Source organism: Rhamphochromis longiceps, linkage group LG16, assembly GCF_057381845.1.
Source record: "Rhamphochromis longiceps isolate RC_006_pf linkage group LG16, R_longiceps_female_GT1.1, whole genome shotgun sequence".
NCBI classification, from domain to species: domain Eukaryota; kingdom Metazoa; phylum Chordata; class Actinopteri; order Cichliformes; family Cichlidae; genus Rhamphochromis; species Rhamphochromis longiceps.
This window is the reverse complement of record NC_140572.1, coordinates 23,633,642-23,647,550: the sequence shown is the minus strand read 5'-3', so window position 1 is coordinate 23,647,550 and position 13,909 is coordinate 23,633,642. Positions and strand designations below refer to the sequence as shown.

At 41.4% G+C, this 13,909-nt stretch overlaps 1 protein-coding gene across 1 annotated transcript in view; it reads left to right on the top strand.

Moving 5' to 3' along the window:
• The window catches only part of myo3b (myosin IIIB), a 70,536-nt gene that overhangs the window by 48,869 nt on the left and 7,758 nt on the right, over positions 1-13,909 (top strand). Inside the window, exons 30-35 of the mRNA XM_085384578.1 lie at positions 91-187; positions 1,487-1,538; positions 2,476-2,599; positions 12,709-12,809; positions 13,188-13,234; positions 13,639-13,794. Of these exons, the coding sequence (XP_085240704.1) occupies positions 91-187; positions 1,487-1,538; positions 2,476-2,599; positions 12,709-12,809; positions 13,188-13,234; positions 13,639-13,747 (530 nt within the window). The 3' untranslated portion in view covers positions 13,748-13,794. The remainder of the gene's footprint in view (positions 1-90; positions 188-1,486; positions 1,539-2,475; positions 2,600-12,708; positions 12,810-13,187; positions 13,235-13,638; positions 13,795-13,909) is intronic.

Below are 13,909 nucleotides of genomic sequence, written 5' to 3'. Positions count from 1 at the left end.
GTAATTGTGTGAGCATGCAACATGTATATGAGGACAGGGGTGAGGCATTTGACCATTTGACAGCGTGTCTGGCATTCATATCCTGTGCAGCTTACAGGGGCCATCGGGTGCGTCGGGACTGTGGACCCCAGGAGCACAGATGTCACCCTGAGGCTGGAGAAAAGACCACCAAAGAGGAGCATTTAGGGTGAGCTTTGACATTTGTTGTCCTTCAGCATCTGTTCTCATTGGTCTCATTTTTCCTGTACTTTGATTTCTTTTGTAATTTCATTTGCTCCTCATTGCACAGACAATAGTCCACCAGTAGCCATGGCTGACTGAGCAAGAGGCCTCCCATGCTTGCCATTCATCTTCAGCCTTTGCTGGATGAGCTGCTTTTGCCTCATAATGAACTGCTGTTTCACCCAAAGGAGAAAGCTCCTCCCTGTGCACCACCTCTTTCAGTTTTATAAACGTAATAAATAACTTTCCACCAAGATAGCACACTTGTCTGACCACAAGCGGGGCTGGGTGCTGCACTGGTGTCCAGATGTACGAGCTTGTGTTTATTCAACATATGGGCAGGCCAGACATTAAGAAAGTATTTGCTAAGCGGGAGAGCAGCCACTGAATGAATAGTGGCACACGAGGTGTTGATGGCAGCTTTTACCTTTTTTTTGTCATTAAAAAAGTCTCTAAGCATCCTAAAAATTGTTTTAAGTATCCCCGAATGATTTCAGACCTTTCACAATAGCTCTTAGAAAGAAAGACGTAAAATTAGAGATGCATTGCATATCTTGTTTAAATCTTCTGCGACATTTTGGTCAAGGTTGCGCATTTCTCTCCCGACTCCAAAACTCCAAAATACTAGATTTACACATCTGAAAATGTTATGCTTGTTGTATACTCAAACCGAGCAGAGCCTCATCTGGGGATTTTTCTCTCCATGTTTACAATCATATTCCTTGGTGGGAAAAAACTTCAAACCTCCACTTAACAATTCTGTTTAATCAGTGTTGGAATCTCTCCATATATATTTATTTTGACATGATCTGGCCCATTTTCCTGCGGTAAGATTTGTGTTCTCACCTACATGCTGTTCTTTTCCCTTTTGATACCCCTCCTGTCTGCCATGCATGAATTCTGTGTTTGCATCCAAACAGCAGAGCCTCCGGTTGCATTGCCAGTTCCAAACTGGATGAGATTTTTGTTTTTCTAGACCCGAAGCATGACTGCCACTGGCTCGCGGCATTGTGCGTGCAGATGTTGTCTCGTTGGTGTTTGCTTTTTAAATAATGCAACATGAGCGAACGGGCGCAGAAACACATCGGCGCTTTTTTGCTCCGCAAATTACATAATCATAAAGTGGAGATGTTTTAGGAGCAAAAAAGACAAATAAAAATCATCCTCAGCTCTGGATTTCTTTGTAATAAGCTGATGCAATATGCTTTATTTTGCAGTGATCATTTTCGTTCATTTTAGTTAAAAGTGCGTCTTAATTTCACAGGTACAGCCCGGACAACAAAGAGGCAGACGGAGATTACACCCATAAAAAAGATGTAAGTAGCAGAATATCAATGAGCATTTTCCTTATGCCTTACTAGCTGTGTATGTAAAAAATAAAATAAAATAAAACAATGCTGCTCCTCTACAAAGCAGCTTTAACCCAGATTATTCTTTGGGAATTTTTTGAGTCCTTGAGACAAAAGAGTTCTCTTGCTCCAACCTCCATCTCAGCGGAGAAGAAGACAGGGTGGTACAGGAACGAGAGAATCAAAAGGCTGGAAATTCACGGCTGAGAATAAATGCTCGCTCTTCCCTGAGGTGATTTGTCTTTGCGCTCTTCTTTCTACAGATGTTAGACCCCTTTTTTAGTAAAGACCTGAGGTTCTTTGGTAGCACTTTGATATCCTGCTCGGATTCAATATGTGAAATAGAAGAGCCACTCCGTGACTTGGAGCACATCACAGTCTTTGAAGTCTGATCCAATTTTTGCTGCTCACCATTTGATGTTGAAAGGATGAAATGAGGAAAATGTACAGTTTTTGCCAGTAACTCTGCTGAGCATATGTAAGATTAAAAAAGCAAAATCCTTTGGAGGATGTACTTAGAAATGTTAAGCAGATTAATACTTTCCTATAGCTCTTTTATTCAAAGATAAAATTAAATATGAGAGGAAGTCTGTATGTGCTGTTTTTCATACTCTCACAATTAAGTCAGTGTGGTGCTGTTTGCTAGGAGGTAGGGCTAGTAAAGGGGGGGATATGCAATTGCATTAGCATTTGATTAACATTGCAAAGCACATTAATGGGTTTGAGTTATATGAGTGCCAAATTGTAAATTGTAAATAAATGAATACAACATCTACATGACTAAATTGAAAAAAAAAAAAAAAAAAAAAAAACGCATTACAGGGCATGCTTTAACTTGTATATATTCATTCAGTGCTTTCATTGACATTGCTCTTCTGGGTGTGTTTACGCCTCCTCTTTCAAGGTTGGCCCTGACAGCCAAGACAGACAAGTGAAAGACATCAAGAGAGACAAAGGCAGAGCAGAAGACAGTGTAACGACGCCGTGCAGGGAGACGGCAAGGCTGCGAGACACGCAGTGTAAACAAGGTAAGCCCGAGCACAGAGCTGGCGGGTGCAGGTAATTACACAAAGAGACAGCAGAAATCCCGCTTTAATGGATAAAGTGCCATTTTTAATACGAGACCCCTTTCAACCTTTCATCCCAGCCAATCCCCTGCTGCCATTCTTTGTTGACAGCAAAAAAGAGCGGCATTATGGGCGATCATTTCTGTGGTATTTTAATAACTCAGGTCAGCTCATCATAAACGTCTCAAGGCAAGTGGAGGGGGGGGAGTTTCGAAGTGGCACGAGCACTTCAAAGCTTTCGTTCTCCTGCATGGCGGGCCCTTCACTAAGGATCTCATCAGTGACTCTAATAGACCTGCACAGTAACGGTGACACGAAAATACACAAACCCTGATTTGTTGAACATATGTTTGGTTTGCTTTTTGCCCCAGGCGACGAATTACATTAATTCCTGCTGCCTGGAAGGCTGAGTGGGTGGCTGTGCAGGGGGCCTCTGATTACGGCCGTCACCCAGCCCACCGCTAGGGTAGCCTTGGTAATGGGGCCCGGCCCTTCATTAATGTTATTAAAGGGGTATGAGGTAAGAGACCGAGGTGGAATAGTGTTTAGCGTTGCGGCTGAGAGATTATGGGGATTAGACATGATAATGTAACACAGACAGGGCTCTCCAGCAGGCCCGGGATTAGTGTCAGCACGCCACAGCAGGTCTGGGTTAGATAGCGGCTAATTCGGTAATGCTGCATACAGGTGACCCCCGCTCCCAGGCATCACTGCCGCTGAAGGGAGGCAGTGTTTGATGAATTTATAATGTCAAAGTGATTATTGAGAGGAAACATGGCGGTGAATGTGAGGGTATTTTGCCTAAACTGGTGCTTTGCTTTGCTTTTTTCCTCCAGTCGGTCCACATGTAAGTTTAAAATAATAGCTGAATGATTTTCTGTTTTTTTGTTTTTCTTTACAGTTTAAAGCCCAAGAATTTGTTCAAATGTAAAACAATGAATTCATAGCATCATTGCATCAATAATAAAGCATGCCCACAGTAAGGCTTCGTGGGTATACCTGTAAAGATGGCTTGTGTCAAATTGCTTTCTTTCCTAGATTAAGTAGTTTGAAGGACATTTTTGGGCGGTGCGAGGTGAAAGGAGAATAAAGCCACTACAAGCAAATGCAGAAGAAATGCTTCTGCAATTGTTTAAGCATCCTTTGATTGCTATGCATAAAATGTCCATCCTTAAGAAATTAAAATGCAAAAGTAATGTTTCTGGAAATGTTCCTCTTTATTTGTAAATAATTTTAAAAAAGCAGGTCGCTCATGTGCACTGAAGAAAAATTACATTTGATTTTGGATCACTGTGAAACATTGTACAAAAGACTTTGGTCAAAAAAGACTTTTAGGGTTCATGTTGATGTAACAAGGGGATTTTTGCAGTGATCTTGCAACCTCTGAGATTTATCCTGGGGGTAAATGAAGGTTAGTCTTTTAGTCTCTTTTCCTGCAGCACATCAAACTCTAATGCTTTTTTTAAGTAGGTAAGTTGTAAGTTTTCTAGATCTGACAGTTCAATTATGTTGAAATTTTCAACAGAAAAAATAGCCTGGACTAATTCCTTAGATATTATATGTGGAGAGATTTTCAGGTATTCATCATTGCCTCTTTTCCTGCTTCATTTATGTTCCTGCTTGTGGCTCTGACGTCTTTCAGGAAACCCCATTTGAATATGTTGAGGGAGGCCACAGTGGCTCATGCACCCAGGGCACACTTTGATCCCTGCAGATCTGAGGGTCTTTTTTTTTCATCCCGAGGTTGAGCGAGTCATGGAAGCCTTGCCCTGCCAGATGTTTGGAGACCAGACTTCTTCCTGTGTCTCATCCTGCCGTCGCCTCTGGTGATCGCATTGGTTCTCTCGACCTGGAGTGTTTCAGGACACCAGTAGAGGGAAAAAAAAACAGAGAATTAACCGTGGTAATTGAATTACTCCACCCCTCCAGACACCCGCGCGCTCTCTACACGCTGCTCCCATTAAAGCCAAAACACCAGGGCGTGACCTGGAACCTCTCAATGTGTTTGACGGACGTTGGGTCTTTCCTGCATGATTTTAAAAAGCCTGGTGTTCAACTGAGAGATCTGTTTCACTGTATATCCGACACCAGGCTAAGCGACTGTTCTCCCTCTTTAGGCAGATACCCACAGTGCTGTATTTTATGATGGGGAGAGAGCATTAAAACACTTTGTACTCCAGGCGCTCGCAGTTGTCTTCAACACCAACCTTTGATTTTTCTTTTTTTCTCTCTCTCGCTCTCTCAGCGGAAAAAGTTACACATACGCAGTGTTGTCTTGTAAGCTACACGTTCAAGGCGATGTCACCTTCCGTCACCTGTCTCCTGAGCACTAAATATTAATGCAACATGTTTGGAAATGAGTCACAGAGATGTGTGCAGAAAGAAAGCCTTTGCTAGCAAGCAGCAGATATGATCAGAGCGCTGCTTATGCTCCTCAGCGTGGTAAACAGGATGGTGCCGAGGATCAGTCAGAGCTGACTTTATGGTTTATGAAAGCTGAGCTACTTATGTTAACAGGCTTTTTGAAGATTATAGTTGTGGTAAACATACATGTCAAGAGAGAGACAGTGATAAAGTGGGGCTACGACACAGCCCAATTACCTCTGTGCCTCAGAAGATGGTTAACCTGCTGGCTTGAAAGGATGAAACAAGAAGAAGAAAAACAGGAAAATAGTTAAAGTAATGTCTTAATGGTTATAGTTGCATCCCCTCTGCACAGAACACGGTACAGTCAATAAGAATTGATTTGGGTTGTTGCTCCGAGCTGTTTCTGTGCTTTATAGCTGCAGCTGGGAGCGCTTGTTGGAAATGTGGGCGCAGTTTTTCCCCACACTGAGGTCATCCCACACTCACAAGAACATTTCACTTTCCTCTCCGCCTGCTCCTTCCCTCAGCTCTTAAACGTCTTCCCGCATGTCCTCCCACAAGGTTTGCAGCCACCAGGTGCTGCTCCACAACGCCCCCCCCCCCCCCCCCCTCATACACCAACACCATCACCACCAAAGCAGCATCACGGTATCAACATGCATCTGCCAGACAAATGATCCACCCTCTCCATGTTCTCTAGACAAATACTCTCCCTCCCTCTCGCTGTCTCTCAGCCTTTTGATTTATCTGTCTGTCTCCACATATCGCCGCGTCTCCACCGGATGCCTTCAGTTTTAGGCAAATTACAGGCTCGACGTAGCGGCAGCAGAGATTTGGAAGGGATAGGAAAGACTCAACTTAACGGAAGGAGTTGCCTCTGTCTGACGCTACCTACGTAATCCTCTTAATGTCAGTGGGAGTAGTTAACAGGATGTACTTCCAAACTACTCATCATCACAATTCCAACAGCATAATCTCCTCAGACATTAAAATCAAGGTGGAAAACGATGCTCAGAGTTCTCTGTGATTTTTCACATGTCGATTGAGTCACTTGGTGTACTTTAGCAAACTTTTCCAAGCACAAAATGCTATTAGGTTGTTATTGTACTAATTTTATTTAGCAAAATTTGCTGGTATTCCACTGATCAAGAGAGAAAAGGCTCAGTGCCCTTCATTTCCATATTTAATCTGTTTTTGGCTTTTCTTGTCATTCATCTCTCCCTCATCGTTCTTTATTCTTTTTTACTTGTCCTTCTTGGTCAGGGTTATAGATTACATGTATTAAGCTCGTGACAAATGATCGACTCCCACAATCAGATTTCTCCTCCTAGCAAGCATTTTTGTCAGGAGTCAAAGTTCCAAAAGTTGCTGTCAGTGGAAATGATTGATTTCAGTGTGAAAAATTGCTTGTAAGTAACAACATCCTCTGCTTGCACTAGTGAAAACAGATGCAGGATCTGCCCCCTTTTTCTGCATTATCTGCGAGGCTTGATCAGTTCGGCTTCTAATTTAAAGCACATGACTGGCTATTAAAGGAATGAGAGAAAGTTCTGGAAATGCTCTTCCACTTTGCATATCTGGTTTGGGTCTTTGTTTGCAAGTTAAGAATAATATCTGTTACTGTTTGCGTGCATGTGTGTGCACGTTTGTGTGCATGCTGTCTGGGCTAATGTGTGCGTGGATGTGTGTGAAGAGGCGGTTGTGAGGTAAAGAGAGGGGTCTGGATTGCACATGCCTCATTTAGACATCAAAGGCCTCTGCTGATGATTTTTCCTTATAATCGATGCCTTTTGGTGCCTCTGCTCTCTCCATCTGAATAAACAAAACCCGAGCGGTTCTCTGTGGTCTGGGAGAAGTCAGGTGATTGCAGCACGTGACTTTGGAAGTAAATCGATACATCTCTAATTTATTCCACTAAAAATCCCTTTTAGCGGCTCTTTTATGTTGTTTCTGAAGAGCGTTCTGATTTTCAAGGGATTTCAAAGTGGTATTTAGAGATGTAATACGTCTCATCTGCTAGTCTTTGAAAATAAAAGAAGTACCTATCTCCCAAAAAAAAAAAAAAGAATTCTTTTTATCTCAAGAAGCAAACATGTACAATATGTAAGTCTTTCACCAAGAAGAGCAAACACTGCTTGGCTTTCTTTTGATAGGGAGAAATCAATATTGCATGAAACTTACTGCCTCTGTATTCCCAGTTGGCTATTATTCCTCCCCACCCCAAACAGCAAACGTTACCCACGATCATTTAGCAAACCCTTGGTGTGAGCCGCTGCCTGACCCCTTCCCAGCTCTGCCCACCCGTGTCCAAGCTGTGCTCCCATGCCAGAAGCCAGTTTGGCAGGCTCCCTGCCTGTAATGTATCTGCAGGAGCAGCATTCCTCTGGGGCTGGCCTGGATCAAATGACAATGATTTCCCAAATGGAGGCACAGAGATGGGAGGCCTGACCCATCCTCTGATCTGCTACACGCTCTGATCGCTGCAGGTCAGGATGGATAAATTGTGAGGCTAAACCTCCTGTGAGATCTGCAGGGTTAGATACAGCACCTGAGAGATAAGAACTGCATCCGTAGAAACAGACACATTAATATCTCATCAATGTCAGTAGGAAAAAAAATGTCTTAGTAGAAACTGATAAAATAATAAAGCTGCTGAGAGATTTTGCAACATTTTCCATTAAAAACATCAAAGAGTGCAGTCGTTGTTGTGTGACTGTGGGTACTAAACTACAAGGTCATTGTCCTACATGATCATTTTTTTTTATCACGTAGGCCCTTATTTTCCAAATTCGCCACCTCTGCCACATTTCAATAAATTTTTATTGAAAGTTCTACGTCACCATCCTGACAAAGAGGAGCTGTAAAAGAGCGAATTCCAGTGCCAGTACCGTATCCCACAAATCTGAAGTAAGCGATCCCGAGCCAATGCTGAATATTTTTCTTCTTTTTGCACAAATGCCACCTCTCAACCAAGTTTCATGAAATCCATCTGAGTAGCTTTTACATAACTTTGCAGGAAAACAGACAAGGTTCCACATTTGGCTTCTGTCTTGATAGTGGTATTTGCAGTAAACACAGCTTCAGTTGTAGGGAATGTAATTTGGAGGTATTTAGTCTTTTCGTTTTAGATCAGTTAATACTTTTCACCTACTGTGACATTTGCTGGGAAAAAAGATATCCTCAAGGGGTTAGAATCTATCCTGACCTGAACACGATTAAAACAAAATTTTCACTAGCTGTTGAGAGTTGTGGGGGGATCGGCCAACAAACAGATGTTGTCATTCCTCGCAGTACGACTAAAAGTGATGCAGAGTTTTGTTTGTTTCGCAAAGCCGTTTGAAGCTCATGTTTACAGACACCAACTGGTAGAAAACAGTGTTTACATTTATTTATCTATTTATTTAGCAGGATTTATGTTAATTAGCTGCAGCTGAGTAAACTTACTGGCCACAGTTTTCTTTACAGCCAGTCATCGGGTTTAGCTTTCACTTGCTACAGTTCTTGGGACACAGTTAAAGCATCAGCTAAAGAAACCTATTATGCTCATTTCCTACCCTATATATTTTTTTAAATGTAAAAGAATAACTGACTGAGAAAGACTCACAGTTTAAAGTAATCCTTGTTCATCTCATAGTAGGCCTTGGCGTGGCCCCCTGAGACTTTTTACCTCCCTTTCCCTTCAGCCCAGCTTCTTTCTGATTGGCTGTCCCTCGCGAACAGAAGATTTGAACAGCAGGTGGGTAGGACTGCTGTGCTCACAGCAAGAGCTGCCTGAGAAGACAATATTGAGGATATTCATAAACAGACATAAAAGCACGAGTAGAAAAAATAGAAAAAAAAAAGAAACAGAGCTTCAAAAGCAGACTGATGTCTGAGCTTTTGGCTCACAGGGATTACTTGTACATACTCTGGCCTCATTATTATCTTTAGCCGTGTTTATAAGGAGTATCCAAAGCTGTAACTGTATATATATATATATATATGTACATGTAAAGAAAGAGGAAAGACATAAATCCCCTTTAATTTAATTTCACTTGAGGTTTCCAAATGTTGTTTTTCTGCATTTTCAACATAATCTATGAATCACTCAAGTCATCAGGGAATTGGGTATTGTCCTAATTGCACTATATGCAGGTAAGAGTTTGCATTATTCTTAAATACTTGTGGACGTGCTGTCACAGCTAATGTGTTTTGTTGAAAGCACAGAGTACGCAGTCTGTTTCATAATACGATTTAATTTCAAAAGTCTGTTCAAGGACGTTAGGATTCATTATTTGTGATTGAGGGCTTTGATGCAATTTCAGGGGAATAAAACATTTGCTTATCAAAACCATTTTCTGCATCATTAGCAGAACAACGTCCTACATACAGACATTGTTTAACTGAGACGTAAAGTGTGAACATTTTATTTGTGCTGATTTTTCTCTTCGTTGCAGCATGTCATGCTCTTTCAGGTTTCAAAGGCTAAGCAAGAGCATAATGTCCAATTAATTTTAATGTGAGACTAAAACCTAAGTGCTTCTGATGCATCCAAACACAGCTGCTTTTTTTTTTCCTGAGCTATTTGCCTCAGTACATGAGATTTCTTCCAAATATCCTCAAATACTCAGGGGTAACGGGGATCCACACAGCGGACAGTTAGCACCTCTGAGGCATGGGTAGATAAGATTCACAGTAAAAGTTGGCTAATATCTCAAAACTGACAGGAACTTTCTGGGCATTTACAAAGTGTGACTTTAGTAAACCTGTGCTGGTTTGAATAACATCAAGAAAGCCGAGGAAAGATTGAAGGGGTGGCGGGGGATCCTGCTCTTTGATGTATAGGATTGAGATGTGATGAGGTCTGTTCAAAGTGAGTACAAAGTAGTGTTAAGATGGAAAAGGCAAATGCAGCTTTAGTCAAGGTAGAGAAGCAGAGGTAGCAAGACATGATGAAGAAATGTCCTGTCTCACATGAAATGCAGGCAAAGAGGATGAAACGTTGTCAGACATTAAATATAGATGGTGAGCTTTAAAAACACACTTTTGTAACCAATGAACTTTGAAATGCTAAGCAAGGTGTAGTAAGGAAGAGCAGCCAGCCCTTATTACTGTGTTATGTTTGAATATCCACATTGTCACATTTCTAATTGTCTTTGGTAAGCCAATAAGATTTCCCTTTCTGTGGTGCAGTTGGGAAGAACAGCCTTCACACATCTGCAGAGAAGAAATCACTCAGTAAGACAGGATCTGAATGTAGTAATTGCTTTTTATTCCTTTTGACACACTGACCGCAGCTTCCATGTGTCACTCATTTGAGTGGAAATTGGAAGGGTGAAAATCTACATCTAGAATCCTGCAGACCTGCTTAGTCAGGCTCTTATTGAAGTGTGCACGGTGAAAATATGTATTTATTGGCCATAAAATAGACGTCACTTCTCTTTAAAACCGCTAAAACTTTTAAATGTTAAATTGCATTCACTTGTGTTTGGGTGGCATAACCATAGACCACATATGGGCATAGCCACAGTGACGTCACCCATTGGTTTATGGACTCCCGCTTGGAAGCCTCGACTTGAGCTTTTTTACCATATTGGAAGAAAGGGGAGGCTCTGACTGAGGGGGAAAAGGGCACTGCACATTCTAACAGCAGTACTTGTCAATTACAAAGTAGCCATGCTCTAAAACATACTCATCTTTATCGTCTCTTGAAGTACAATGGGGGCCACAATTTACAACATGAGCATCAGTTTATATTCTGTAAGACCTAAATCTTGCTATTGAGACTATAAATTTATCAGATAAGTGTTTACCACATACATAGATTAAGTGAGAACTAAGGCCATTTTCCAATAGACTTCCATAAACTAAGATTCCTTTTTTTTTTTTTTTACCCAGAGGAGTCGCCCCCTACTGGATATGAGTAAGAATGCAGGTATTACTGCACTGGTTTTACTATGTTGATCTATGACTTATAAGCTCTGATAGATATGACACTGTAGTATCATCACATTTTTCTCCCTGCAGCCATCCTTCGTCTCATCTAACTAGTGTTTTTCCCCAAAATGTCACCCTGTTGGATTCCACTTTATTTTCCAGTCTTTATTACTTTGTTTGAATTTTACCATCACGCAGAGCTCTCTGCCTCTGCCATTAACACTTTGACATTTTCACTAATTTCAGTTGTGGTACACTGGAAATTGCCACCTGACCCTAATAGTGTATATTGTCAAATAGTTAATTAATTCTGTGTAGCTAATCATAAGCCTCTGCATACTCGTGTAATCCAGAAAACTATCAATGCTCCACTGAACAATCCTCCGCTGACTACTACTGCTGCAATTAGTAGATGTATAACTGATCAGCAGCACACTTTTTGATGTTTCCTTTAATAGGTTAAGGAATTGGATAGAAACAGGCAGTTTTGCATTTTGGAGAATTGTTTTCTGGTTATTAAACTACCACACGTTTCTGGGTAATAAGTCACAGCATTAAACACAATATGTACTCTGTTACCTTTATTTATTCTAAGAAGAATGCTGCAGGCATAAGTCAGCATTAATTCCAGCACTGTGAATAGTATCCTTATGTGTTAAACCATCAACTAATATTACTGTTTTATGAGATTAAGGCCACAAGTTAGTATTTTAAATTTTTAATGCACAGATATTAACATTTTATTGTTAGCAGGTCCTGTTGTTACCAATATACTATTATTAACTGATTTTGCTTCATAATCATACACTTGTTTCCACATTATTACACCCACTTTCTACCCTCTTAGTACCAATTATGTGATATTAGTCTTATAACTACTACTGTTAACTACTTGGCATGTGGCTCTTTTGTCCTGGCTACCTCTCCTCACACCCAACCAGTTATGGCAGATGGCTGGCCTTCCCTAAACCTGAGTTTTTCCTTCCCACTGTTGCAAATTGCTTGCACACAGGGGGCTGTCCGATTGTTGGAGTTTCCTCTGTATTGTAAAGAGTTGAATTGGCTATTACTCGGTAATAATCCCTTATTAACCAAAGTAATACAAAGCTAGACTAGAAGGTGCTGCCCAAATGTTTCTCCTCAAACAACAGATACTAAGATTTCTCATCTTGTAAAGATAGTCATTTAATACCCTATAAACTCTTAAGTACCCAAGATTCCAAATACTTATTTTCCATTTGTTACAATCACACATCCATTGAATATTTGCAATGAGCAGTACTCATTACTGAGTGAAATACAGTTAATGAGATTATCTGCACTTTTAAATGCTGACCTACTTTTTCTGTGCCTACATCCTGCAGAGTTGAGTGATCCAGGACTGTCAGCAACAAATATGAGATCTTTCTTAGCTTAAAACTACTGACGTTATTACCAGGATGAACTCTTCTCTGAGTGTGAAGGTGAACTTTTCATGAACGCACGGTGTCACTTCTGCCTGTTTCTTTTGTAATTCGGCTACTACAAACATCCCCCGCTGTGCACCTGTGATAGATGCGGTTTATGTAATAATAATAAGCTGTTATTGAGTCATCTCATCAATGAAATGACATAATCTCACTTAAGTCAATTTAAAGTGTTTCTGTCACTTTTGCGTCACACACGGGCGCCGATTTAAAAAGAAGGCAGAATCGGTTTACCGCCGCTGTCATCATCGTCGGCATCATGTTGGAGCTTGTTGTTGTTTTTGCCTGGTTGGATCACTGCCCTCGTTTCCTCTGTTGCAGGTCCAGTGATGAAGCTGCAGCAGAGAACTCCTCGCCGGCGGGGCCAGCAGCCCAAGCTGCTCAACAGCCCCGAAGACAGCCTGTACTACAACCAGCTAAATGTGAGTTCAAAGTGCCGATAAAGGCCTTTGTCTGACTTTGGTTCCACATGATAATACAATTAAACCTACCTGTGCCAGACCCTGGAGCCCCACCCCCACGCTTCTCTGCCTCTTGTCTTGAACATGTGCTTATGCTCTTTATCTGTTGCTTTCATGTCAGGATGTCTGCCTTCACGGTGAATAATTGATGTGGTTTATCAAAGCTGAGCAAGATGCATGCTTCATCAGACTCACTTGAGCCCTTTGATCAGAAAAAAATTATGCTGTGACTTCTGATATTATCAGCATCTGCTCGCATTCAACACAAAATCACTTTGAATTAAAAATTAATGACTCTCTGCTCATCTTTTGACTGTGTGCTCTTGGCCCTTTCCTCAGAGAACTCTGGATTACCAGGGGAGCAAGAGGAAGCCGAGAAAACTTGGGTAAATAACTGCTTTCCTACTTACAGCAACTCTAAACAGAGCAGGCCCTTTGTGGAATAGGAGAATCCAGAAATGGAGTTGTTTTCTTATAATGTAAATGGAGAGCCGAAAATAACAGGGTTTTTATGAGGAGATGCTCTGCGTCATTGGAGAGGGGGTTACATATTAGGGCCTTTGTCATCATGCTAATTTTAACTGTTGAAGGTCTGCACTGTGCCTGTACTGTAATTGACGTTCTATTTCAGAGCAGTATGCTTAAGCAAACACCTCATCTCAGGTGCATCTGCAAATAATACTATTGCAAATGTCTAGCTTTACACAATATTAAACTAAAAAAAGGCACCATTCCTCTATCACAGTAATGTCTCACCACTATCTTTTTGTCTCCTTAAAAAAAATCACAGTCAAATCAAAGTGCTGGATGGAGAAGATGAGTACTACAAATTACTGTCAACTGTGGAGTCGATCCCTGAGGAAGAGCACTCAACCACCGCCCCTACCCACCCTTTCTAGTTGGGCCCCTCGTCAGTCAGAGCTGAACCTTACAACCATGTCAGCCGGTAAGACAGACGCTTCAGACGTGTAGACAGACACTCCAAAGAACATCCTCTGCTTTGGATGTGCTTCGGTATGTGGAGCAAGTAGCAGCGGTGCAGAATAAGCGACCTGCGCGAG